Source organism: Pogoniulus pusillus, chromosome 3, assembly GCF_015220805.1.
Source record: "Pogoniulus pusillus isolate bPogPus1 chromosome 3, bPogPus1.pri, whole genome shotgun sequence".
Taxonomy (NCBI): Eukaryota; Metazoa; Chordata; class Aves; order Piciformes; family Lybiidae; genus Pogoniulus; species Pogoniulus pusillus.
In genome coordinates this window covers 48,067,905-48,094,254 of record NC_087266.1, presented here as the reverse complement: position 1 = coordinate 48,094,254, position 26,350 = coordinate 48,067,905, and the positions used below count along the sequence as shown (strand labels likewise).

At 39.8% G+C, this 26,350-nt stretch overlaps 1 protein-coding gene across 4 annotated transcripts in view; it reads left to right on the top strand.

Moving 5' to 3' along the window:
* The window catches only part of ZC3H13 (zinc finger CCCH-type containing 13), a 49,129-nt gene that overhangs the window by 14,310 nt on the left and 8,469 nt on the right, over window positions 1-26,350 (top strand). For 3 of the 4 annotated variants that reach the window (XM_064175225.1, XM_064175226.1, XM_064175219.1), the window contains exons 5-16: window positions 3,141-3,249; window positions 5,334-5,473; window positions 6,182-6,336; window positions 8,631-8,828; window positions 9,682-9,855; window positions 13,270-13,583; window positions 15,018-15,482; window positions 16,489-16,668; window positions 19,647-20,196; window positions 21,601-21,704; window positions 22,073-23,092; window positions 24,604-25,125. In XM_064175225.1, the coding sequence (XP_064031295.1) occupies window positions 3,141-3,249; window positions 5,334-5,473; window positions 6,182-6,336; window positions 8,631-8,828; window positions 9,682-9,855; window positions 13,270-13,583; window positions 15,018-15,482; window positions 16,489-16,668; window positions 19,647-20,196; window positions 21,601-21,704; window positions 22,073-23,092; window positions 24,604-25,125 (3,931 nt within the window). The remainder of the gene's footprint in view (window positions 1-3,140; window positions 3,250-5,333; window positions 5,474-6,181; window positions 6,337-8,630; window positions 8,829-9,681; window positions 9,856-13,269; window positions 13,584-15,017; window positions 15,483-16,488; window positions 16,669-19,646; window positions 20,197-21,600; window positions 21,705-22,072; window positions 23,093-24,603; window positions 25,126-26,350) is intronic. The other variant, XM_064175234.1, reaches the window with a different exon arrangement.

Below are 26,350 nucleotides of genomic sequence, written 5' to 3'. Positions count from 1 at the left end.
GATTTAAAGGGACCTGTGCTTTTGAATTAGTTTGTATTGTTGCTGCATATACATGTGTTGATAAGGCTGAAAATTAAGCTTCTGCCTTGTATGAATTGCAGATTGTAAGAACACGAAGTATTTTCTCCATTGATGCTGTAAAATAACATTTCTTGGCTAGAAGTGTGTTTTGCAGACTAGATGAGTAATTTTGTTCTTAGCCAAACTCTCCTGGTGGGAAATTCATTCAAGCAGCCATCAAGTCTTGTGCTGTAGAGTGCTTAGGGGCTGTGGAACTTCAGCTTAAGCAGACATTAAATAACATCTCACAGACTTTAGACAGAAAGTTGTTGGTTTTTTTGTTTGTTTTTTTTTTCTCTTCCTTTCTTCAGTATAATTCCTCCTGAAAGTCAGCATTAAACTGGGATCATCTACCCAACACGTGTAAATAGTTTAACTCTGAGCAGATACCTGAAACAGCATAGACAAATTGTGGTATGTTTTTATTCTTAAGATAATCTGCAGTCTCTTTTTTTTTTATTATATTGTGAAAGTTTATCATTACTTCTCTAGTAAAGGTAGCTTTTCAGTCTGCAGATAGGTAGTTTACAAATGTGGCTGAAGTAGGTGCAGCAACTTCAAGTACAAGTTAAAAATGTGCTATTGGCCTTTAGAAGTTTGGCTTATTTTATTCTTGGCTTATTAAAGGAAAAAAAAAAACATGTAAAGTACAAGAAGGTCTATAAGGATATGAAGAAAATAGCCCTCATTGTCTGAGGGAATTAAACATGCTGTACATGGAACAAGTACAGTAAAAGCAGTATGTTGAAGAGTTCAATGAGAAAATCGAGATACTTTAAACCATCATAAATTAGATTCTTTATTTATACTGAATTTCTAAACTGAGCTTTGTTTTTCCAAATGCATTGTTACCAAAATTTCTTGCCTAACAACTAAACTGAAGTCATTTAGTGTCTGAATGGTTGTCCTGACTTGTAAAACAGCATTCTTGCATGGAAATTGTCTATTCCCTTCCCTTAGATTCAGTAATACAATAAAGTTGTTTTCATTGCCATTTCTGTAATCAGTTTTTCTGTAGACATATGATTGTGGCACGGCCAAGTTAACTGAAATGAGAAAACAGAGGCTGTTTGAAGGTGGTTGCATTTGGTTGTAAGTTGCAGGTGTAGGGAAAATGCATATAAGTTGTGTAGTATTGTATGTGTAGTATTGTTCTTGACACCTCGTGACTTACCTGTACATTCTCTGCTTACAAGTTGTTGGGTTTTTTTGAATCAGTGTCATGGGGATGTCCTAACATGCTTATTTCACTTTACTAGCAAGAAACTAGTGATGACATTTAAGAAATTTTTTGTTTATATTGTTACAGTTAGGTGAAATATAAAGCAGAAGTACAGAGTTTTAGTAACAGAGATGCAAACTTCAAGGAGGGCAGTCTAGAAAAAATAGCATCTTCTAAGAAAAAAAACTAATGGCTGCAGGAGAAGCTTGTTGATAAAGTTATGAGTTTTCAGATCTTACCAGAGCCATTTTCTTTCAAAGTAACTTACTTTGGAGCATGGTACAATTCTTGCTTCAGACTGAAATGCCTGTATTGTGATGGGAGCATAGTTGATATAGACCCATCTGCAGATGATGTCAGCAGCCAGTACAACTTGATTAGGTTCTTGTGCATCAAATTAGAAGTCCTTTAATGGAAGGAAAAAGGTCTTTTTTTTTTTTTGCCCTTACTCTGCAAGCTGCTTTAATTTAAACATGACACACATTAATTCTTTAACGTGAAACTCCTTCATGTCACATAGTGACCAGTCATTTTTTTCTAAACATTCCAAGGCTTTGAATATGATGTACTGAATGCATCAAGGTGGAAGGCTCAAAGATAGATGTGCTTTGAAGCATTTCACTAGGTAAAATAAATGCAGCACTTGTTCTAACATGGTTTATGTCATTAACTACAGCTAGAGATAAGATTTCAACATTGTTAGTGACTAATAAGGAATAGTTGAATTTTACTTACTTGGGAATGGCTATCTACAATGCTGTGTTTTTTTCTTGCTGTGTTTCTAAGGTGATGTTAAGGATTTAATTTAAGTCAAGATCTAAATCTCATAAAGAATAGCTAGTGAAATTCTCAGGTATCTCCTTTTCTTGGCATTAAAAACAAAGGTTCCTACATATCATAACTGAAGGATCCCGAAAAGACAAAGCGCTGTGGGAGGTGAGAGCAAACGGGATATGGGACAGACTTTCATTATTTGCTCTTTCTGCTTTCCTACTTAATAAATTAATCTGAAATACTTCTAAGCTTGGATGTGTCTTTTTTTTTGCAAATAGTGAAAAATCTTTGTCCTGTACTCCACTTGAGCCACATAGATTATTTAGAGAATGACATTCAGGAGAGGCAGTGATGCAACTATGCAGCTTTACTGTTGTAATTTAGCAAGGGGAAAAGAGCAGCACAGGTTCAATTGTCTTGAAATGGTTGTCTTTAAGAATAGTTCTTTGCTTCCTTAGATCTGCAGGACTATCTGCCACGTGCAGAATTGATGCTACAGCAATAGTTGGATGTCTAGTGACTCTGATCCAGTGAAAGTTCAAATATAAAGCTGCTTTAGCCTTTTTTCCATTTCCTTCTGGCAGCCAAGGGGCTCTGTTTCAATTTTTTTTTATTATTCCCACCCCCCATTCTTTATTCTCTGAATAGTTAAACGATTCAGCTTCTGAGGCTCTTCTGCCTTGCATATAAATATTCTTATTTACAGCTGAGAACTCTTACTCAAGCTGTTAAAATTCTACTCAATGAATAGTCATAAACTTCTGATCTTAAGAACCTGATCTGTTCTTTCAGTTCCTGTTTTGAACTTGATTATCTGGCATGATTCTTGCCCTGTCTTTAAACCTCCTGAGTTCATAAACCCTTTATTCTCTTTTTCCCATCTGCTATTTGCATACTGATTCTATGAAATTGCATAAGACCACCTTGCCTGTGGAGTCTCATTTAAGAAGGTATTTGTTCGACAGGGTAAAGGGGAAAGTGCTTTTTGTACTATAAAAAGAAACAGCCAAAATACCATGTAAAATATATCTGCTTCTTCTAAAACAAAGTTGTTTACTCTAATGCAGCATTTTTCCCTTTGCAGAAAGAGTCTTCACGAGGAAGACATAGAGAAAAGGAGGATATCAAAATTACTAAGGAGAGAACACCAGAAAGTGAAGAGGAAAATGGGGATTGGGAAACAAATAGAGAAGGTAAGTGTAATTAATGTAATGATCTACCTACAACTGAAAGAATATCAGGCTATTTAAATCTGGATGCTTAAGGATTTGATCTCTAAGGAGAATAATGCAGCAGCCATTAATGTGGGTTTTGTTTTAATGGAGTGCAAAGCAGCAATCTGAGTTGGACTGCTACATTGGTAAAACCAACTTACTGGATGCTTTTTTTCTTTTTCCTTTGTTTGCCTGTTGACAACAGGGAGCTTGGCCATAGGCTCCTCCATGGCTGAACCTTTCACATTTAGATCACTAGTGGAATCCAGCTTACATGTGAAGTAGTCTTGCAACTGCTTAGTTTGAGGAGGGAGTGTGAGTCCTTTGAATTCAGAAGTCGACAGGTTTTTGCTGCATGATTTGTAATGCTGTGAACTCTCTTGTTAACAACAGCAGTTGGGAAACTACTTATTTTCTGAAAACAAAGTTTTCTTTAGATGGGGGTTTTTGTTGTTATTTGTAGTGGTTAAAGTTGATTTCACTGGTGTTGTTAATACTTTTTAATATGTGGAGAGTTGAGAAAAAACTGCCCTTGTTTTCTTCTCTCTCCCAAGTTTCACTTTTTTTTTCCAGAGGCCAAATTTACCTTACAGTGAAGTTATGGCAGCATCTAATGAACTAATGTTTATGTAATCATGTGTCAGAGTTTCAGAAGTAGTCACCATATTGCAAGAGGAAATTAGAATCTTGATCCCTTCTGAGTGAATTGAGATACAATGATTGCATTTGCAGTAAAGTGTACTGAAAGTTGTTTGTGGGATGGAGTTCCTTTGTAGATTTCATGAAGTAGGTTGCTTTTCTGTGGTTATATTCTGTAAGTATTGCAAATACTGTTTTGCTGTGTCATGAGCACAATTTGTGAATAGAAATGTAGCCATAACACATTTTCATGTTAGCCATAATATGCTTTGATTTCTGTGATTTTTAAGAAACACTGACCTTTGACATGTATGCATGGAAATAGAATCTTAATTCAGTAAAGTTTGGAACATAAAATCTTTGAGTTCTGTATTAATGTATAGTATGAATGTCTTAACTGTTAGGTGCTGAGGCTTTCAGCTTGAGAATGATGATTGTGTTTCTGAAAGAGTGTTCATTATAATTCTGCAGATGAAGTAGAATTGTGATCTGTCAAGTTCTAGTGAGTGCTACATAAGCAGACAGAATCTGTTAAGAACTATACCTCTCTCTCAACTGTTACTATGTATTCATGACATGTGAAGGGATTTTGTAGGCTGAGTTCAGTTATTGCAAAACCTTTTATGTAGTTCATGTGTGTAGGAAGGGGAGTGAAAGCTAATGACTTTTTAATGAAGTCATCTTCTCTGATATTTTCCTAAAGTGCTTTTTTAGCATGAGACTTCAATAGCCAGAAACAAAGTAAGAAATGTAAACAGAGTAAAACTGCTTTATTTTTTTCAGTAAGATTGCAGTGGCAAAGAGTGAAGTATGTGATATTAACTAACCATGACTTAATGAAGAAGAGGAGGAAATGACACTTTTTCTAATATGAAAAACCAAATAGTAATAATATTTTTACACAAATAAAGTCCTTAAGTGTGCACTAATTGAGTCTAAGAGGTCATATAGACCTTTTATTTTAAAATTAATCTGTAGATATAATTGAGTAAGTATAAATTGATTTCTGAGCTCTGCTGTTAACAAAGTCTTCTAGCATCGTGCATCACTACTTAAATCCATTTCTCAGATAAGACTCTGTATTTTTTTTGGTCTTTGTGAAGACACCCTTTCAAATTTGGGGGCTTGCTTTGTTTTTTATTGAAATCTAAATATATGGTTTACTGAGTTTCCCCTGGCTAGTGGATGCAAGTCTCTGAAAGAACTAAAGGTTTTCTTCATTAGGTTTAAGAATGTAACTGCAGGTTGTATGGAACTTACTGGAGTTATTTCAGGTTCACACACACAATTGGTGGAGAGTTTTAACCTAGCTTCATTCATCCTTTCATACAATGCTTAAAAGTCATGGAAATATATATACTTGGCATCCAATTCACTAAATAGTCTTTATTTAATTTATTAATCTATTTTTGTTTAAAATAAAGACTCTGATAATGGAGATGTTAATTACGATTATGATCACGAGCTGTCTTTGGAAATGAAGCGCCAAAAGATCCAGAGAGAACTCATGAAGTTGGAACAGGAAAACATGGAGAAACGAGAGGAAATAGTCATTAAAAAAGAGGTTTGTATTATGTTCATGTAAAAATTTAAATGAAAAGTAAGCAGCCACTTCATGGCCTTCTGGTTGTTCCCTGTGAGACTTGAGCTTCCCGAGCTACGAGTGCACTATTGCATTAAGTAGTGGTAAATAATTGGCACGTGTATAGCTTACTATGTGACTTGATATTAGTTACAAGTATCTGACAAATCACCCAGCACCATAACCAAGTCAGCTATTAAATGAGTAGGATTTAAGGGATTTTAATGGCATGAAACTAGTAAGACTTTTAACAGAGAAGGCATACAAAAGAATGCAAGGCATTTTCCGACATGTCTTACAGCAGCAAAACACAGTGACAGAGGCAAAGCTGTGTGTTAGAAACTCTAAAACTGTAAGGAAGATTCAAAATAGCAATAGCTTGAAAGGAGGTATTTGTTGGTTTTTTAAGACAAACTTGAGTGCTAACTAAAAATTTACTGATTTTAAACTTCTAGTTGCAGGTAGTTTAATGTATTGGTGCATTGGCTCCTCTTCACTCTTTTCTCATCATGTTGCTTTTCTGGTCTTCTTTGAAAGTGACTTGTTTAGTTTATTTGAGGTAAAAGTGTACATGGTTAAGGTCTAGGATGTGCAGTGTTGCTGTATTTACATATCTGATTTGTTTATCAGCATTCAGATAAGATTTTGGGCATCAGTATCTTAACCATTTAACATATTCTTTTCTTCAAGATTTCTCCAGAGGTGGTTAGATCTAAATTGTCACCATCACCAAGGAAGTCTAGCAAATCTCCAAAAAGAAGATCCAGTCCCAAGTCATCATCTTCAGCTAGTAAGAAAGAGAAGAAAACAACCACTGTACCTTCCCCACTTTTGGATCAACAAAGGTCAGTGTATAGACACATCTGAAAAAGTGAGAACTGAGAGCCATACTGATTTTTTTTGTTTTAATTACTGGGGTTTTCATGAATGTTTTTTTATTTTCTTTGCTTTCAGGACTTTCAATTATTAAACTTTAGGGATAGATATCTAAATTGTGTTGTGAATCATCTTATGTAAAAAAATATATACATGTCATTATCAGTTGAGTAATTTCATGGTTTACAAGTAGGTCTTTTCTCTTTGTCTGTCCATAGTCCCAGGGAGGTGATGAGGAAATACAAACCATTAAAAAGTGGGAAGCATGTTTGTGTGAGATGCTGCAGCCTGTACAGTGTCTTCTCTAGCTTGAAGCAAAATGTTTGAAATCTGACCAACCACACCTTCTATTGGTGTTCCATATTGCTCTCCAGGAAATCTTTTACTTTGAAGGCAAGAAAGTTCTCAGAGTTCAGGAGGAGAAAATGGAGGAAATACAGGAGCAGTAGGAATAAAAGTAACAACAAGTTATGTGGAAATGATAAGTTGAAACTGGGTGCCTTGCCATGAAATGTCAGTCTTGAGAACTTGTTTCTAAGTTCTTGATGCCTGCAGGACTTTTTGAGTCCATTTGCAGCATTTGGGCCCAGAGAGTAGTGGTGAATGGTGCCACATCCACTTGGCAGCCAGTCACTAGTGGTGTCCCCCAAGGATCAGTGCTGGGCCCAGTCCTGTTCAATATCTTTATTGATGATCTGGACAAGGGGATTGCATAAATTCAGCATCAGTAATTTTGCAGATGTCACCAAGCTAGGAGAAGGTGTTGATCTGTTGGAGGGTAGGAGAGCCCTGCAGTGGGACCTTGACAGGCTGGGTGGGTGGGCAGAGGCCAATGGGATGAGATTTAACAAGGCCAAGTGCAGGGTTCTACACTTTGGCCACAACAACCCCAAGCAGCACTACAGGCTGGAGAGTGGCTGGAAAGCAGCCAGGAAAAAACAGATCTGGGGGTGCTGGTAGATAGTAGGCTGAAGATGAGCCAATTGCATCCTGGCCTGCATCAGGAACAGTGTGGCCAGGAAGACAAGGGAGGTTATTCCTCCCCTGTACTCAGCACTGGTCAGGCCACACCTTGAGTGCTGTGTCCAGTTCTGGGCTCCTCAATTCAAGAGAGATGTTGAGGTACTGGGATGTGTCCAGAGAATGGCAATGAAGCTGGTGCAGGGCCTGGAACACAGCCCTGTGAGCAGAGGCTGAGGGAGGTGGGGGTGTGCAGCCTGGAGAAGAGGAGGCTCAGGGGGGACCTCATTGCTGTCTACAACTGTCTGAAGGGAGGTTGTAGCCAGGTGGGGTTGGTCTCTTCTGCCAGGCAACCAGCAACAGAACAAGGGGACACAGTCTCAAGGTGTGCCGAGGGAGGTCTAGGCTGGATGTTAGGAGGAAGTTCTTCACAGAGAGTGTGATTGGCAGTGGAATGGGCTGCCCAGGGAGGTGGTGGAGTCGCTGTCCTTGGAGGTGCTCAAGAAAAGACTGAATGAGGCATTTAGTGCCTCGTTGTTTGGCTAGGGCTGGGTGCTAGGTTGGACTGGATGATCTTGGAGGTTTCTTCCAACCTAGTTGATTTTGTGATTTGTATAGGGAAGAAATTTCAGCAGTGTAAGCAGACACATCTGTATTTATAAAGCAAAGATCCCCTTTAAAATAGGGACAGAACAATGCTGATTCTGATACAAGAATGTAGAGCTTGGGCTAGTGTGCCACTGACATGTAGTATGCAGTGACCTGTCATTTTTACCAGGTTTATGTCAGTGGTCACTTATAAAACAGGGTATATTTTTTTATATATTAACAAAATGCATATTCAGAAATATTTTGGATGCTTTGTTCTGCATCAGATAGTCAATGTTAAATTGACATGACTTGTTCAAGCTATTTTATGGGTGTGATTGAGGTATTGTATTGCAGAAATTGGAGTCCACACGATGTTCTATATTCTGCTCATCTCTGTGTGGTCCATCCAAGGGCATTTCAACTTTGGAAACTGGTTCTGAGTGGGAGCAATTTGTATTTTTGTTTGCAGGCTACAGAAGTAAAGGTTACAATTCAATGTGAATTGTTTACTATGTGTTCACCTTTCAGTCAAGTGCAGTTATTGAATGCTGTTCACTAATGGAATGATGAATCCTATCCTAAAACCTTCAAGGGCATTATACATTTTATATTATAACTTTCTTGGCAACGTCTGAGAAATCAGCATTTGAAATGGCTGGCAGTCTTCCATTCCTTCATTTTTCTCCTCCCTTCCCTGGTGCTTTATCTCTAGGAGTTCTAAAAGTAACCAGAGTAAAAAGAAAGGTCCTCGTACCCCTAGCCCTCCTCCTCCAGTCCAAGAGGAAACTCCCCTGGGGAAAAAACACAAAGAAAAACATAAAGGAAAGGAGCGTTCAGAAGAAAAGGCAAGGGAGGTGAAAGAGAGAGGGCGTGAATTTGAAAGGCACAAGGAAAAAAAAGAGAAGCAGAGGTAAGTTATGTTGCATTATTAGCTTTTAACATTAACATAACCTTGCTTTTTAAAGTTGCTTTTATCGAACACTGAATAATTAGGAATTTATATCTACTTTGCCAACAACCTTTTAAGTGCGTTCTAAAGATGGATTGATAGACTAGAACAGAATTGGTAAGTTTTAATTACATAAGTTAGTGAAAGATGCCTTTTAAAAAGATCCTTTGATTTTTTCAGGAAGTTGGATTTTCACCAGTGGAACAGTTCATTTGTCAAAATCCTTCTCAGTCATTCACTTGGCTGTTTGCCTGCACTTCTGAAATCTTAGAGGACTAAGGTCTTCCTAAATTTGCAGGGGTGTGTTTAAATTCTCACCAGTTTTCAGCAGGTTAAAAGTACTTCTCAAATAGTCAAAAACTACTGCAATTTTAGAATTACTTCACTTTTGCACACACATATATCTCTCTCTCTATATATATATTTGTGCATAAGGGTGTGTGTATACAAAATAGTGGTCCGAGTATTCCTGTTATTTTCTGACCTACCAGTATGTATTTAAGTTGAAATGTACAAGTTTCTCCATTGCTAGGAATTCTGTTTTGCTGCCAAACGAAATACTAAACAAAATCCCAACCATTTTAGTTCCACCATATTCTAGTTTAGTATTCTACAGTCCAGTGATTAACAAGAAATTTAATGTCAGTCTTAGAATGTTGAAGTTTTGCTAGTTTTATTATGTATGGAGCAAATGATGTGTAAGACAGTTCTTCATCTTGTAAACACAGATTCTGCAGTGGAGTTGTTTGTAGTTTTTTAGAGATGTACTAATGCTGTGTTATGCCTGTTGAACAAGCTGCTGTTTTTTTCACAGGGATGCCTCTGAAAGCTCCCATAGACAGAAGCGTTCCCCTAGTCCTGCAGATCGTTCTGGCAGCAATTCTTCCCCTTCCAGGGAGTATTCACCACCTGCAGCGAGGCGAAGGCAAACCTCCCGAGCTCCAGCCAAGTCAACCACGCACAAACATAGCTTCTCACCCTCTCGCAGGTGGGATGTCAATTGCATAGATATTATTTCCATCAGTAGTAGTTCCACTCTGTTGGTTTGACTCTGTGTAAGTGTCTATAGATGTGTAGCTCAGACACTTAGATTCTGACACTTTTCTTGCCAAGTTACTATGTTGAGTGTGCCTGTTGTGTCAAAACCTGAAGGCATGGTGTAGGCTTCCATTTATCAGTTCCTCTTTCAAATGTTTGTGCTTCAGGTAAAACTTGAGAAGTCTGATGTATGAGACATTGTCTATGATTTGTTGGGAACCATTGTTTGGGTTTTTGTCTTCCTCACCTTACCTCTTCTTGTAAAGTAGAAAATGTGAGAAGTCTTCTGGGGAGATGGGGAGGGAGCAATTTCTATGTTATAAAATGGGTAAAGTGATGTGTAGATGCTCTGCACATCTTTCCTGAAAAACAGGCCCAACTGGCTAAGCAGTATGATGACAATTTCAGAGACCCTTCTTACAGGAGGATATCATCCCAGTAGTTCTAGGGACCTCAGAAAAAGATCTTTTGCTACTCATTAAGAAGAAAGGAAGAGGCTGCATGTGTTGGTCTGGAGAAGTTGGTAAGCTTCAGTTTAGATTGACAGTACTAAATACTACTGCAAATCCTGTGTTTATGTAAAGGAGAGGGAGGTGTACTTATTTTCTCTACTTTCATTGAATGCTGAGGTGTAAGACACACAAATGTCATGATATATCTATGTGCAGAATAGAACTCATCCATTCAGCAGTCATCAGACTCAAAAGCAAACACTTTTGCTGCTGTGATAACTGTATTGTTTTAAGTAGAGATTTGCCCTGCAGCCAGCAGTAGTAAACAGACTAAAAACCAAATTTCCAGTAGCCTTTTTTCTGTTTGATTTTTTCCTAACCTACTCCAGCATTTTGCTCATCACTGCCTGCTTGGGGATTCTATGCAGATACATTAAGTGTTGTGCAAGGGAGTGTTAAGCAGGGAAGATAAATGTGCCTTCTGCAAGCAAAAGGGCAGGGTATTTGAAATATTTTGTTTGTCTCCAAACCATTGACAATTTTCCATGCAAGCCAATTTTGGTAACGTCGTGTTTCATAATGATGGTTTAATGGTGAAAAGTAAATGTAGTCTTACTTCTAAAGATGGTAAGACATGAAATTATACTGGATTCTTGTCAGCTATTTCTGACCTCAACTGAATTTTGCTTTGAGTTCTTTGGAATTTTTACTACTGATTCCAGGCTCTCTGTTTCATTTGTATGTGACAGTGTGGTACAAATCATCATCTTAGAAGCATGCATCTTTCCTGTTTCCTCATGAATAGTCTTTAGCCAGACCTTCCCTTTTGTGGAGGGAAGCCATGGGCAACATGAGTGTATAACCATGGAGACAGAAAAACTTTCCTGCCACCCATGAGTAGTATTTACCAACAGAATAAGGAGACCTTGAGGCCTTCTAACTTTTCCATACAAAAGAAGCTATGCATAAGCATCCTGGAGGTCAGATTGCGTGTAGCACTTACAGGCATTCCTAAGCCACATCAAGATTTGTCCTGCAAAAGCATTTGACTTGTCTCAATTGACAAGTCTGAAGTTTCTCAACAGTCAAGATGTGTCTTTCAGTGAATACATCTGGTTCTCTAATGCAATCTGGCTGTAAATCCACCTTTTTCTAAGATTAGTCATGTGATAATCAGCCTACTACTCCATGGGCCCCAAAGGCAGCTTTCTCAAATCACTGACACAGACAGAAGGAAGGGTGACATGGTGATGTTAGCAGATTTCTGCCATGTTGTCCTCTACTTGGAAAGGACTCACAGACTTGAGTTTCTGCCTCGCATTACCAGTGATTTCACCCTACATTCCTTTCCCAAGGCTCTGCTCTTTAGACACTGAATCATTGCTCTCTGTTCTTGATGTGAGGAGATTCTTTTTACCTGCAGAGGCTGGATCTTTAAGAAGCCTTAGCCAGGAGATCCACTACTGCGTAGCAATAGCTGGGCAACTGTCCATTTGTCTCTTGGATAGTGTCATGATAGGTTGTGAGATGTGCTTACCTGCATTATTCCAGAGCTCATTCTCTTCAGAGCCCAAGTGATGTCAGCTGTCTTACTGAGAACAATTTCTTGTGGTGTTTGCAAGCTATTCAGTAAAAGCTCTGTCACCTATGTATCTTTACTAGTTGATGAGCTGCTGCAAAATTCTGCAGGGAGGTTATACTGCATATGGTGAATCAGTCACTTGAAACAGAGAGCTTCATCTATATAGAATCAGCCAGGTTGGAAGAGACCTCCAAGATCATCCAGTCCAACCTAGCATCCAGCCCTAGCCAGTCAACTAGACCATGGCACCAAGTGCCTCATCGAGGCTTTTCTTGAACACCTCCAGGGATGGTGAATCCACCACCTCCCTGGGCAGACTCCAGAAATGTAAGCAGAAGTGGTAGAACTTGCAGAAGTCGAGGCAGAGGTCCAGAATTATCTGACAGTCTGCATGTTTATTTGAAGTCCTTTGCATTGTATATGGGCATTGAAAAGTGGGAACTAAATTACTTAAAATTAACTGGCATTTTTGAGGGTGTATTGTCCATGTATGTTTTATATGGCCCTTGCTCTTTGAGGTCTGTGGAGTTAAGTGGAAAGGAGTTGGTAGTTAAGGCCAGTGCAGATTTCACAAGAAAAGGTACTTGCAAGTTGCTTTGATGCTGACAAGGGTAAAAAAACCACTTCTGAGCTCAAAGGCTTACAGTCCATGTTAGACTGTGCATAGGATAGTGTATTATGAAGAAAATCATTTAATGTTATGTAAGTGATCTTGATTTAAGTGATGGAATTTCAAAGATGAGAGACACATGGTATCCTTTTCCTTCTTCGACTAGGTAAGAGTTTTCCCTATACATGTAAACATTTTGTTTAACTTCAAGCAAATACACATATGGGTTTTCAGGATCCAGGCCTAAATTGTTTAAAGATGAATTCTTTTAATAAAAGAAAGAAATTAGAAGTGCACAAGGAGGTGCTATGCTTTCTACAGAAATTGAATACTGTTAGAAAGAAGAAGAATTCCCCCTGGGTAACACATGAACCCCAAAACCCACTTTATATTGAAGAAAACTATTGGTGGGACTGTCTAACTTGTCTCTTTCTCCCCCCAGGAAACCACACTGTTAGGTCTGCAGTATAATTTTGATTGCGCAACTTGTTCTTGGATATTAAATGAACTATAACCATGTAAAGATAAGCATACTTTGAAATGATATCCTTGGTACCCTTGAGGAAGGACAAGTTTGCTATTTTGTAGGAACAGCATTTATTTCCAGCACACAAGGGATAGAGAATGCAAAAACTATTTTAATCACTTACTTGTAGAACGTGCTAAGAACCTTTCAAATCAAGTTATTACGTGCGTGCCTGTTGTAACTTTACGTTGCAGGTCTGCTTCCCCATCAGGTCAGCATCGTTCTCCTATATCCTCCAGGCATCACTCCTCGTCTTCACAGTCAGGCTCCTCTGTTCAAAGACATTCTCCTTCCCCACACCGCAAAAGAACTCCTTCTCCATCCTATCAAAGGACAGCTTCCCCACCTGCGAGGCGATCTTCATCTTCTCCATATCCCCCACACTCTTCGTCCTCTCCTCAGAGGAAGCGAAGCCCTTCAAGACACAGATCTCCTGGAAGAGAAAAGGGCAGACATGATCGTGATCGGACTTCACAGTCTCACGATAGGCGCCACGACAGGCGAGATGGTATGAATAAAAATATAGTTTCAGAGTAATTGCTACGTTTGCAACTTCAGGTTTGAATTGTGACATTGTGTCTACCTATCCCAGTGGCTGGGGGGTGAAGAAAATACTGTGGTGTTGTTCCTGCGCTGATGGTGCTGTTTTCAGGGACTGTGCAATGGTTTATTCCTGATAGGACTGCCTATTTATAACAGAATCATAGAATGTTAAGGGTTGGAAGGGACCTCCAGAGATCACCTAGTCCAGCTCTGCTGCCAAAGGACAGACTGCACAGGAACACATCCAGGTAGGTTTTGAATGTCTCCAGAGGAGGAGACTCTGCAGCCTCTCTGGGCAGCCTTTTCCAGTGCTGTTGTCCTTACATTGAAGAAGTTTTCTCCTCAGATTGAGGTGGAACCTCTTGCGCTACAGCACAAGTGTCATGTTGCTGTGCACCACTGAAAGAGAGTGGCCCCTTCAACTTGACATCCACCCCTCAGATTTTTACAGACAAGAAGATCCACTCTCAGCCTTCTCTTCTCAAGACTTAACAGATGCAAACCCATTATGTAGGTTGAGCTGACTGTAAAGATCCCGTAGGCATCTCTCGAGGTGCAATTCTTGTGTGGTGGTCATGTCAATAGATAGGTAACCTTCGTATACTAGTGGATCCGCTGAATGATAGCGTGGTACTTGTAAGAACTACTATTCTTCTCTGTGACATGCCCAAATGCTGTCCTGGCTGATTGCTCTGTTGGTTAATTGACATTAAGTGAGGTGTGTGTAGAGAAGCAGCAGATAGGTAATCTTCATATACTAGTGGATCCGCTGAATGATAGCGTGGTACTTGTAAGAACTACTGTTCTTCTCTGTGACATGCCCAAATCCTGTCCTGGCTGATTGCTCTGTTGGTTAATTGACATGAAGTGAGGTGTGTGTAGAGAAGCAGCCTTTCCCTCTGGAAATCTGCAAAGCTAGTTTAGCAATTTGTGATGAGCAGGCATGCTGTTTCTCTTGAGACAGATTGTAAAGAATACGTATGTCAGCTTTATTTAAACTGTCTGTAGCAGTGATAGGAACTTAATAATTTTTTTAAACTATAGTAAAGACTTTGACAGGGCACTGAGATCTTAGAAGTAAATAGTCTAAGTGTAGTACAGCTTTCCTGAAAATACATATGCCTGGAGAGAAAAAATGGAATCTGTCATTGGAGGGAAACCGATCCTACCTTTGACATGTATTAGGCTCACTTATCTTTTGAACAGATAAATACTTGTAAATAACAGATTCCAGTTCACAAAAGAATCTTTAAAGCTTACTGGAAGTGTTGGTGGATACCCAACATAATCTTCTCTTACTCACATATTAATTTTTATTATTTTATTATTTTCATGTGGTTTGTGTACTACATTTTTGTTTGCTCTGATTAAGCTAGATATTCTTTTAACCATTTTACAGAAACCAGAGGGAAAAGGGAAAAAGAAAGAGAATCAAGAGATGATCGTGATTATGACCAGGAGCAGAGTACCTCCAGAGATCATAGAGATGACAGAGAGTCTCGTGATGGAAGAGATCGTCGAGAGACAAGAGACAACAGAGATCGGAGGGAGCCAAGGGAATCCAGAGACACTCGAGACTCCAGAGATACAAGGGATTATAGCAGGGACACAAAAGATAGTCGTGATCAGAGAGACTCGCGCTCCACACGAGATTCCCATGACTACAGAGACAGGGAGAGTCGTGATGCCCATAAAAAGGATGACCAATATCAGGACGACTCCCGCAGCTATGGAAGATCCCATGGCAGAGAAGAGAGCTCTCGTGCTGAAACAAGGAATGACTCCAGAAGTGACTCCAGAAATGAAAGCAGAAGTGATAGAACTGGCAGAAGTCGAGGCAGAGGTCCAGAATTATCTGACAAGGGTATTACTAATCATTGAGAAATTCATACTATCTTGTTTATTATTTGATGTGGGAGTGCTGTCAAATAATTCATGCTTTTAAAACGGTTCAGTTCTACTGCAATTTAATTAGAATAGTTGTTTAAATGTGTAACATTTCTGTATTCTCTATTCATTAGGATGGCATAACATCAGTATTCTGCCATTCCATCTAAAACTAAACTGTAACCCTTGTAGCACTCTGTGTAATGTCTCTGCAGCTCTAGGTTTTCCCATGGTCTACAAACACAAATAAGAGGCTGATGTATAGTGGAGCATGTTTTAGGAGGCAGCATATCTCAAAGCAGGTTCTTTTGAAACCAGCTGCAGGTCTTAGCTGCTTGAAAACTGTCTTTCACACCCATTTACCTCTCCCCACCATGACACCATCCTGTTCCTTCTTGATTGACCAACCAAACCCATTGGCATTTCTACCTTCTTTGAAAAGGTGAAAGTCTGATGCACTTTCTGGAATGCTGATGTGCTTCTACTTTTTTTGCTGATGTGAAAGTCTGATGCACTTTCTGGAACAGCTTCACTTAACAGCTTTTTAATCATCTGTAGTAAAGAAAATTTGGCTTTCTTCAGACATGTTGTGACTTTTCACTGGGGAAATGCCATACAAATTTTACAGGAAAAATCACCTCTACTTTCTCTGCTTATTCCTGCTATGCTGTCTAAAAGCTCACCTGCTGCTCAGAGCAGCTGTGAAGTGGCTTTTGAACTGTTGTATTTCTAGTCAGGAGAACTCATGCTCTGACCAGTGGAAGGTGATTGAGAAAGCCTAGAGATTTCAGTTTGAAAATAACTTTACAATTAAAACATGTAAAATTTGAGTTGTTGATTAAGTAGAGTTTGACACTGCAAATTCTGTTTCCATGAACAGTTAATTCAAGTTTATTAAAAGTTACTACCTTAGCTGATGTAAAGTATCAGTGGATCTCCCTGCATGTGGAAGCTCATTTTTTGTATTGATACATCTCTATTAGGAAGTCGGGGAACCAGAGGATCCCAGGTTGATAGTCACAGCAGTGGAAACTACCACGACAGCTGGGAGTCAAGGAGTAGCTACCCTGATCGGGATCGCTATGACAGTCGAGAACAAGCAAGGGATTCCTCTTTTGAAAGAAGACACAGTGATCGGGACAGGCGTGACAACAGAGAAAGAGGTATTTGACTATATATCTGTGTGAAAAATGTTCATGTGTGAATCCATATGTTCCTGTCTCCTTTTTCTTCTTTATTCCATCCTCACATGACTAATCTGTAAATAACTCATGTGACTCCCCATGCACTGACGCCAGGACTGTTCTAGATGTAGTAAGATATGTCATTGGCAGCATGAATTCTGTGGATTCCCTCTCTGTGGATAGATTTGACACCTTCTGCTTTTATTCATCCAGTCTTCAAACAAGCTAAACTTCAAGAGATTTCCTTGTAAAACTTCACTGTAAAACACGTTTTCCTCCTGTCACCTCTTCTGCTTCATGTACATACACATTGAAGCTTAGGGTCACGATTGCATTTCATTACTGATTCTGTTGGCGTAGAAGAATTGTAGCTTTCCACTGTAAATTACTCGAGTGTGTTTTGAAGGTGGCCTAAGGAATTTAATAGTGATGTATACTTTGCTGTGGTCAACAATAACTGGCTAAAAAGTGTTGGTATACAGTGATGATGGAAGGAGTAGACAAGGCTGTTCTTTTAGCCCTAGTATGCAAGATACCGCTTTCCTGCACCTCTACGTGTACTGTGTTTCCTCTAAGGAAGTTAGTTCCATCTTTCACTCTGAAAGTTATTTGTATGGTATAGCAAATAAGAGAAGAGGAAGAGTCTGGGAAATGAAAATAGTATGGAAATGAAAGAAGGAACTGTGAAAAATAGATACACAATTTCAGTGTTTTCCAAACCAAAACTCAAGAGAGGAAAAAAAAGTGACAGATAACACTCCAGCTATTGTTTAAGTTGAGTTTTTCAAAGGAATAGTTTATATCCTACTTCAAAAGATGCTTTGTGGCACATTTAAAGTGTATCTGCTGCTTGTTCTTGGGAAGGATTTTGCTTTAGATTCTCCCTCTTCTATCTAGACATCCTTCTTTCTTGTCAGCTGAAGAATCTTGCAGCCTTTGTCTGGGGGTTACCTTTTGCAGGCTAGCTTTCATCTCTTCTGCCTCCCCACCATCAGTAAATCCTGGATTTATTAATAATTGAAAAGAAACCTGAACTACAATAAACAAAAAAGTCTCTCAAAAATCATTAGAAGTTAAAATGTGTCACTGCAAGAAAATAAATCTCCAGAATTGAAGTTACTTTGAATGGATGGTGTTTTATTTTGCAGGAGGAAAACATAAAGAGCTTGAATGGAGCTGAGATTTGTTGGGTTTTTTTGACTTAAAAAATGAAATCACTTTTTGTAGTAGTAAATCCTCCTCAGAGATGAATTCAAGACATAGTTTCCATAATTAGACCTCTTCTTGTAATTCAGAGAAATATCAAGATAGATTTTGGCTGGTATTTAGTTCTGTAATATCTAAGGAATCTTTTCTTTAAAGTGTGAGCTTGTGAGCTGTCGTTATTCCGCTCAGGCAAACATGTAGGTGATCCAAACAACTGGGGAAACAGCACTTCAAAAAATAAAGTCACATTAGAAGTGCTTGTTCTGGGCATTTATCAAAATAATGGAGGTGTCTTAGACTCATGGGAGACTTTCCTGTGGATGTTTTGTGACTAAACTGATATAGCAAATAGGAGTTAAAGAACTTCTGTATAAAACCTAGTACTTAATATGCACAGTTAAACAATGTTAGAGGCACCACTAAAAGACTCTGCTGGTCATGAATTGATGATTTACCCTTTAAAAAAGAAGTGTTACATCCATGGCAGAAATGTCACTCGTGTGCTTTTAATTTTACCTGGTGGCAGGGGAGCATTAAGTCATTGTTAATTCACTCAGAGACAAAAAATTGATTAAACTGATGGAAATTCATGTTTTATTGATTTGGTCCTGTTAAGACTCTGCCTACTCACTCCTCATGAACATTGTCTCAATTTGCAGCAAAGTGCAGTCCCTAGCCACAGAGTAGTGGACCAAGAAATACCAACCCTATTTTTTGCTTTCCTGTATAGTGCTTTTAATATATACTGTGGAAATTCTGTTTTATCAATTCAAATACTACAAAAAACAGCAGCAGCATAGAAATTGTTTTGAAATTATCAAAAATATATCTGGAGTATAATTGACAAAATGCAGCTAAGTCTGTGGAGAGTAAATACCATTAGATAAATCAGGTTTCACTGTTCTTCTAAATCAGTGATTTTCTACCTAAGATTAGTTTTCTCCCTGAAGAAGTCACTGGCTGAACAGTGAAAAACTCAACTTCTACAACTGTGAGACTCTACACTGTAAGGCACTACTGAGTACATGTGAAACCTTCCAGCAGTTCTGCTTCCCCTATCGCATCATTGCCTCTCCCTCGGTGGTGTATTTCTGTGTAGGGATTCGTAGATGGATAAAATTGTTTGGATTGGAAAGGACCTTAAAATGCATGTAGTTGCAACTCCTCTGCCATGAGAAGGGACATCTTCCACTACAGGAGGTTGCTCAAGGCCTCATCCAGCCTGACCTTGAACACCTCCAAGGAAGAGGTATCCACAACCTTCCTGGGCAGCTTTTACTATGTATTTTAAGTACTTCGAGTTCTTGTAGAGCCTGTGACTCTCTAACAGGTTAGGGAAGTGAAATTTTCTTACAGAAATCTCAACACTGCATGTGAATGTGTCATTTAGGGCTTCTTGCGCTTGTGAATCATTGAGTAATGTAATAGTAACAGCTAGGCTGTGAGGTGCATAATTACGTTTTGAAGCCATTCAGAAAGATCTGATAGTAAATAAAATGCTTGTCCTAACATCTGTTAAAATAAGGAAAGCCTGCTCCCTAAGTATTGAAAGAACTTTGAGGCTTAGTGCTGCTTTGTTTTTATTCATCCACAAAGAGAATGTCCCGAGTTTCTTTAGGGAGATGTTTTCGGTTTAATTGCAGCCCATATCTAAATTATAAAAGCAAAAGCTCCTGGTTATTTATTATTGTAGTGGAAGTAGTGTGTGTGTCCCTTCAGCACTTGGTAATCAAACCTGCTCCTCTTCACAGATCAGAGAGCAAGCTCACCAGTACGACACCAGGGACGAAGTGATGACCTCGAGAGGGACGAAAGAAGAGAAGAGCGAAGGGTAGATCGGTCTGATGATAGGAGAGATGAACGGGCCCGAGAGAGAGAAAGAGAAAGGGAGAGAGACCGAGAGAGGGAAAGGGAAAGAGACCGTGAAAGAGAAAGGGAAAAGGAAAGAGAGCTGGAACGAGATCGTGCTCGGGAACGGGAGAGGGAGAGAGAGCGGGACAAAGACAGGGACCGGGATCGCGACCGAGACAGGGACCATGACAGAGAAAGAGAACGAGAGAGGGAGAGGGAGAGGGAGAAGGAGCGAGAACGAGAGCGGGAGGAGCGAGAAAGGGAGCGAGAGCGAGAGAGAGATCGGGAACGAGAACGAGAAAGAGAGAGGGGCCGAGACAGGGATAAGGAAAGAGACCGCCAGAGAGACTGGGATGACAAAGATAAAGGCAGGGAAGACCGCAGGGATAAGAGGGAAGACATCCGAGAAGAAAGAAGCTCAAGAGATGTCCATGAGGAGAGAAAATCCAAGTGAGTGTGTTTGAGAAAAGTGGGACAAAAAAAGAGGCAATCTATTATTGCTGATTTCAGTCAGTTAGTAAGCAGAGGACCCTTTCCCTGGAGACATTCAAGGTGACGCTTGATGGGGCCCTGGGTGATGGGGTCTGTGGGATGTCCCTGCTGACTGCAGGGGGACTGGACTAGATGACCTCTGGAGCTCCCTTCTGGCCTGGACCATTCTGCAATTCTATGATAAGAAGGAGGATACCCTTTATGAAGAAGCCTGGTCTGGAGCCAGGTCTTCCCTGCATCTGTGTGGCACATACTGGTGGCTCCAAAATCAGTGCTATGCTGATGAAGTTAATTCAATTCTTTATTAGTGCAGAGTCATGGAACTACTCAAGACGTAATATACTTAGAAGGGAAAATTATACCATGTCCTTGCCTTTAATAACGCAGACATTATTTGAAACATAATAGCAGACAGTGGCATATTTAGAAGCCTAGAAAGCTCACTAGATCAGTGTTCATGACTTAACTCATTGCACTACTAAATTTTCGGTACCAGAACACTGCCAGTGAAGGTGTGAACAATATTCTGAGTAGAGTCATGGGAAGCGACATCAAAGATCATCTAGTTCCAAGCCTCCACCATAGGCAGGGACACTTCCCACTAGAACAGGTCGCTCAAGGCCTCATCCAGCCTGGCTTTGTACACCTCCAGGAATGGAGCCTACATAGTCTCCCTGGGCAACCTGTTCCAGTGTCTCACCACCTTCACTGTAAAGAACTTCTTCCTAACATTTAGATTGAATCTCCCCTCTGCCAGTTTAAACCCATTACTCCTCATCCTGTCATTACAAGACCTTGTAAATAGTCCCTCCTCAGCCTTCCTGTAGTCCCCCTTCAGTAAATGTGCAGTGCTTCCTTTCAATGTATAGCACTGAGTTTTCTTTCTTTTTTTCATTTTGTTCAATAAAATTCTCATTCAGTCAATAAGTAAACCAACACTGCTCTGAATGGCTGCTTTCTTGGAAATAATTGGTATCCTTTCTCTGAGAGAACTGTGAATTCCTGTAAATCATCTTATATGGGGAGAAGTAAGCAATCATATATAAGTGAGGGCTTAGATGCCACCTGAGGTCAGCTCACTACAAAGGTCATTGTCACAGGGAAAAGTTTCTCTTGATGGTCTTTCATACAGTTTTGCTAAAAAGGTTGTCTTAAATGTTTGAGTTTAAGGTATCTTAGAGTGTGGTCAGAAAACTGATCACACTGGCAGTTTTGGAGTAACAACTTTCTGACATTCTTTGATACGTTGTCTTCTATACAAGGTGCTTAAACTTTAGGGATTGTATTGGTGATGAACTCAGTCACTAAATGTTTTCTGTAAAGAAGGTTGAAGGAGTTTGACTACACCTATTTCTTTTGCAGGAAGCGTCACAGAAATGAAAGCAGTCCCAGTCCTCGTCAGTCACCCAAGCGTCGCCGCGAGCACTCTCCTGATAGCGACGCTTACAACAGTGGAGAAGATAAGAGTAAGTAGGAATGGATTATCTCTGTAGGTGGATCCTCTGTCTAAGGAACATAACTGGCAGTATTAAATAGGGAAAACACGGGGAAAGTTTTTAGGTGTCCTCCCCTTATTTTTGAACAAGCCTGTTTTTCATCATCTTATTTGCCTTTTATCTTAATTTTGTCACAGTGTATTATAGCTGTCAGGTGATAGTGACTTCCACATCTGTTGTTTAAGGTGCTGCAGCAGTTACAAAACAGGAATAAAGCTTAAGAACTGTAACTGAGATAATGGATTATGTATTTTAATTGATGCTTTTTGGCCTGCATAAGATGCTCACATGTTCTGCTTCCTAAACAACACAAGTATATCCTTTTTCCCATTTTGCAGATGATAAGCACAGACTTCTGAGCCAAGTTGTGCGGCCGCAGGAATCTCGGTCACTGAGCCCCTCTCATGCTGCAGAAGAGCGACAGAGTCGCTGGAAAGAAGACGACCGAAAGTCAGACAGAAAGGAGAGCTCCCGACGTTATGAGGAAGCAGAGTTCAAAGAGAGGATTTCTTCAGCAGATAAGCAAAGAGACCAAACAGATGCTTCAGAAAGTTCACGATCTAGGGCTCAGGAAAGTCTTGGACACCGTCCCTCTGAAGAAAGAGATGCTTCTGATAGAATGCACGATGACAGCAAGAAGAAGTCTAAGGTACAGAAAAAGGCCACAAAGAAGAAGAAAGATGATGACAGTGGGGTGGAAAGGTATGCCAATGAGCCGACCACTGAGGAAAGTCAGGTCTTCTCACCCAAGAAGGGGCAGAAGAAGAAGAGCGTAGAGAAAAAGCGGAAGAGATCGAGGGGTGATTCTGAAGTTTCTGATGAAGAAATTGTTCCGCATCATAAGAAGAAGAAGGGTCCAAGAACCCCTCCTGTGACAAAAGAAGAATTAGTGGAAGCGCCTCCCGAGAAATCTGTGGTGGAAGTCCCCCAAAAAAGAGAAGATACAACATTTAGTGACTGGTCAGATGAAGATGTTCCTGAACGCAGTGACACTGTTGTTCCAGAAAGAACCACTGAGGATTCCCGTAGGAAAAGTCACAGGACAAGGGGAGAAAAAGTGGAAACCCCTCATGTTACTATAGAAGATGGACCACACCGTAAACCTCTGGATCAGAAGCGCAGCAGCAGCCTTGGTAGCAATCGGAGCCATGCTTCAAGCAGGCTTAGATCCCCTTCCAACGAGTCAGCTCATCGCAGTGGAGATGACCAGACTGGGCGGAAGAGGATCCTGCACAGTAGCTCAAGAGACAGAGATAGGGACAGGGAGAGAGAGAAGAAAAGCTTGGAAATCACTGGGGAAAGAAAGTCCAGGATCGATCAGCTGAAAAGAGGGGAACCAAGTCGCAGCACCTCTTCAGGTAGTAAGATACATGTTAATGAGACTGACCTATGATTTTCTATAAGAATGCAAAGATAGGAATCTGAAGCCATTCTCACCTGGCTATGCACTTTTCATTTGTAATTGATGTGAAAAGAAAGGCAGGAGTTTCCTGCCACCCACTGTAAAAACAGCGTGAGTTAAGAATCCTGCAGGTAGTTATCATATTTGGAGAGCTGATCTTCAGCAGACAGGATTACCACGTTGTTTACACCAAAACATACAGTCAGGTTCAGTTCACGCTGTCTTAAGAATAAAACAATTTGGAGAACAAAAAAAAAAAGACTTCTAGAAAGAGAAAATGTCTGTGCTAAGAGAACACTGAGGAAGTCTCACACCAGATCAGGATGCTCGGAGTTCCATCCGTCCTGGCCTTAAAAACTTTTGAGGATGGAGCTTTTACTGCCTTCCTGGGCAACTTCTTCCAGTGTCTCGCCACCCTTGTGGTGAAGAACTTTTTTCTAACACTCAATCTGAATCTACCCACTTCTAGTTTTGCTTCATTTCCCCAGTCCTAACACTACTCAACACCCTAAAAAGTCCCTTGCCAGCTTTCTTGTAGGTCCCCATGACATACTGAACACTGATTTCGATACCAATCTTCTGAAATCTGTGCAAAATGAAAATGTCTGTTTGGGAGAGAGATGTCTTATCTCAGGGGCTGTTTTCAGTGAGGTGAATCCTGCTAGGTGTACTTCTAGAAATAAACTTTTCAGTGAGGTGAATCCTGCTAGGTGTACTTCTAGAAATAAACTTTTCAGTGGGGTGAATCCTGCTAGGTGTACTTCTAGAAATAAACTTTTCAGTGAGGTGAATTCTGCTAGATGTACTTCTAGAAATAAACTTTTCAGTGAGGTGAATCCTGCTAGGTGTACTTCTAGAAATAAACTTTTCAGTGAGGTGAATCCTGCTAGGTGTACTTCTAGAAATAAACTTTTCAGTGAGGTGAATCCTGCTAGGTGTACTTCTAGAAATAAACTTTGCAATTCAAAATAGTCACAACTGACTTACTTTGTGTAGTTCCTGGTTTGAGAGGGGAAAAGAAGGCATAAGATGTTTCTCCATCTAAACAGCACCTAGGAAAATACTATCCTTGTAAAACACTTGGGCTCTCTGTTCTTCTCATGGCTACATGCCTGAATTTATCATTTGCTAGCCAAGCCATTCCTAGCTGTTAGAAGACATGTTTTGAAAACTTTGAGGTGATTCCATTTTTTATTTTTCTGAATTAAAATTATGTATCTTCAAGTTGGCTTCTGTCTTAGTAGAAAGTAGCCACTGAACATCTTTTTTTCTGGGGGGGGAGTGGAAGAAATTCTTTGTTTTTCAGTGAGGTTGAATCTGTAGGCAATGTGAAGTCATTATCAGTTTGAAGATGATGGTTTTGAGAAGTACATTTTCACACCTGGATCTTTAAAATGCTTTGGTGTAGTAAAAAGGTTTTACATTTATGTGTTGTAGTCATGCATATGTTTAAAATGTTTTATGCAGATCGTCAAGATTCAAGAAGCCACAGTTCAAGAAGAAGTTCTCCTGAATCTGATCGTCAGGTCCATTCAAGATCTGGGTCCTTTGATAGCAGGGAAAGGCTTCAAGAGCGAGATCGACATGAACATGATCGAGAACGAGAGAGAGACAGGAGAGAGGGAAGACAGAGAGACTGGGACCGAGATGTTGACAAAGACTGGCCAAGGAGCAGGGAACGAGAGAGACTCCGAGAACGAGAGAGGGAGAGAGAGAAAAGACGAGAGCTGGACAGAGAGAGAAACAGACAATTACCTGATCCTGCTGAAAGAGAAAGAGAGAGAGAGAGAGAGAGAACTCTTGACATTTCCTCTCAGAAAGAATCAACAAAACACAGTGAAACGAAACTGGACAGGGATCACGAAAAGGAATTTGATGGTGCTTGTCGGGATTCAGCAGCTTCAGAGAAGGAAAGGACAGACAAAGATGTAGGACCGTTACAAGGTTTTGAAGATGGAAATGAGGCTGAAAAGGTAGAGAGTTTAGAAGGTGAGATATTCTGGGCCAGAATCTGGACCGACAAATACTTCATTCTTTCTCTTTTATCATAATACTGAACTCAGCTATATTAAAACAGTTTTCTACTGAAAGGCTTATAGGCTTCAATTTCTCTACTGTGGAAGCAGACACAGTAAGAGTGAAATCTGATGAGCATCTTCGTTAGTGTTAATCATGTAGCATTACTTGTTAATTTCTAAAGAAGCATAAATGATCCAAGGCATCATTTCACCAAACTGTGCCTTTTCTGGATAGACAGTTTGCTAAAGAATAACAACAGCGTTTGCTTACCTTGTAATGTCATTGTAAGATCTATTTCTTCATTTGCAAGTGACAAGTAATGTGAAAGGGGGAGAAGTTAGTGTTTACTTGGAACTGTTCTTTGGGGCTTTTTTCTTACAGAGCCCAATTACCACAGAAATGATTGTCTCATTTGTTAGGTGAAACATACATATGGCTTGCCACAATAGTCCAAAGCTTATATTCCTTAGGCAATCTTATTAAATGCAGTGTCAGTTTACTTGCCCTAATAGTAATAGGGAAAATATACTTAGGATTAATAAATAAAGTTCCTATGGGGCAAAACCTGACAAACTCTCTTGACATCTCACATGGATGAAATGGTTGGAGCTTTGCATAGATGGGGAGTTTGGGAAGGACTTCTAACAATGTAAAAGAAGCAAGAGTCTGAATCTAGAGGAAGTGATGTTATGTTACAGTTAGGTTCAGTAAATTGGGGTTTTCTTGATGATTACAGGAGAGGATTGTTGAGAGGAAAAAAGAAATGGTAAGATTTGGAATTTTTGGCTGTTTGGGATAGTAAGGCCTGACATCCACAGTGTTCAGTAGCAGAAAGAGAAACTAATTAAGCTTTTGTAGTTTCATGTAAGATAACAAGGCATTGTCTCATCCTATTTGCATTCTTAGTAAGAATTATGTGTAGTGTTCCTTGTAAATTTGAGCAATTAAATCAAATGTCTGGAGAGCATGATGAGGAATATTTATTACTTATATCTTCTACCTGATTACTTGCAAAGTGGTTATGAGGATTGGCTTATGCAATTGAGAAAATTCCATTTAGGGAGATTATCAGTGGAGTGGAAGTGCTTGCCAGGAGTTTGAGCATGGAACTCTGTCTTGCTGTAGTGGACAGAGTTCAGTGATTTTTAAGGTAGATGAAAGCAAGGTGCAATAGGTCTGAGAGTACAACATTTTC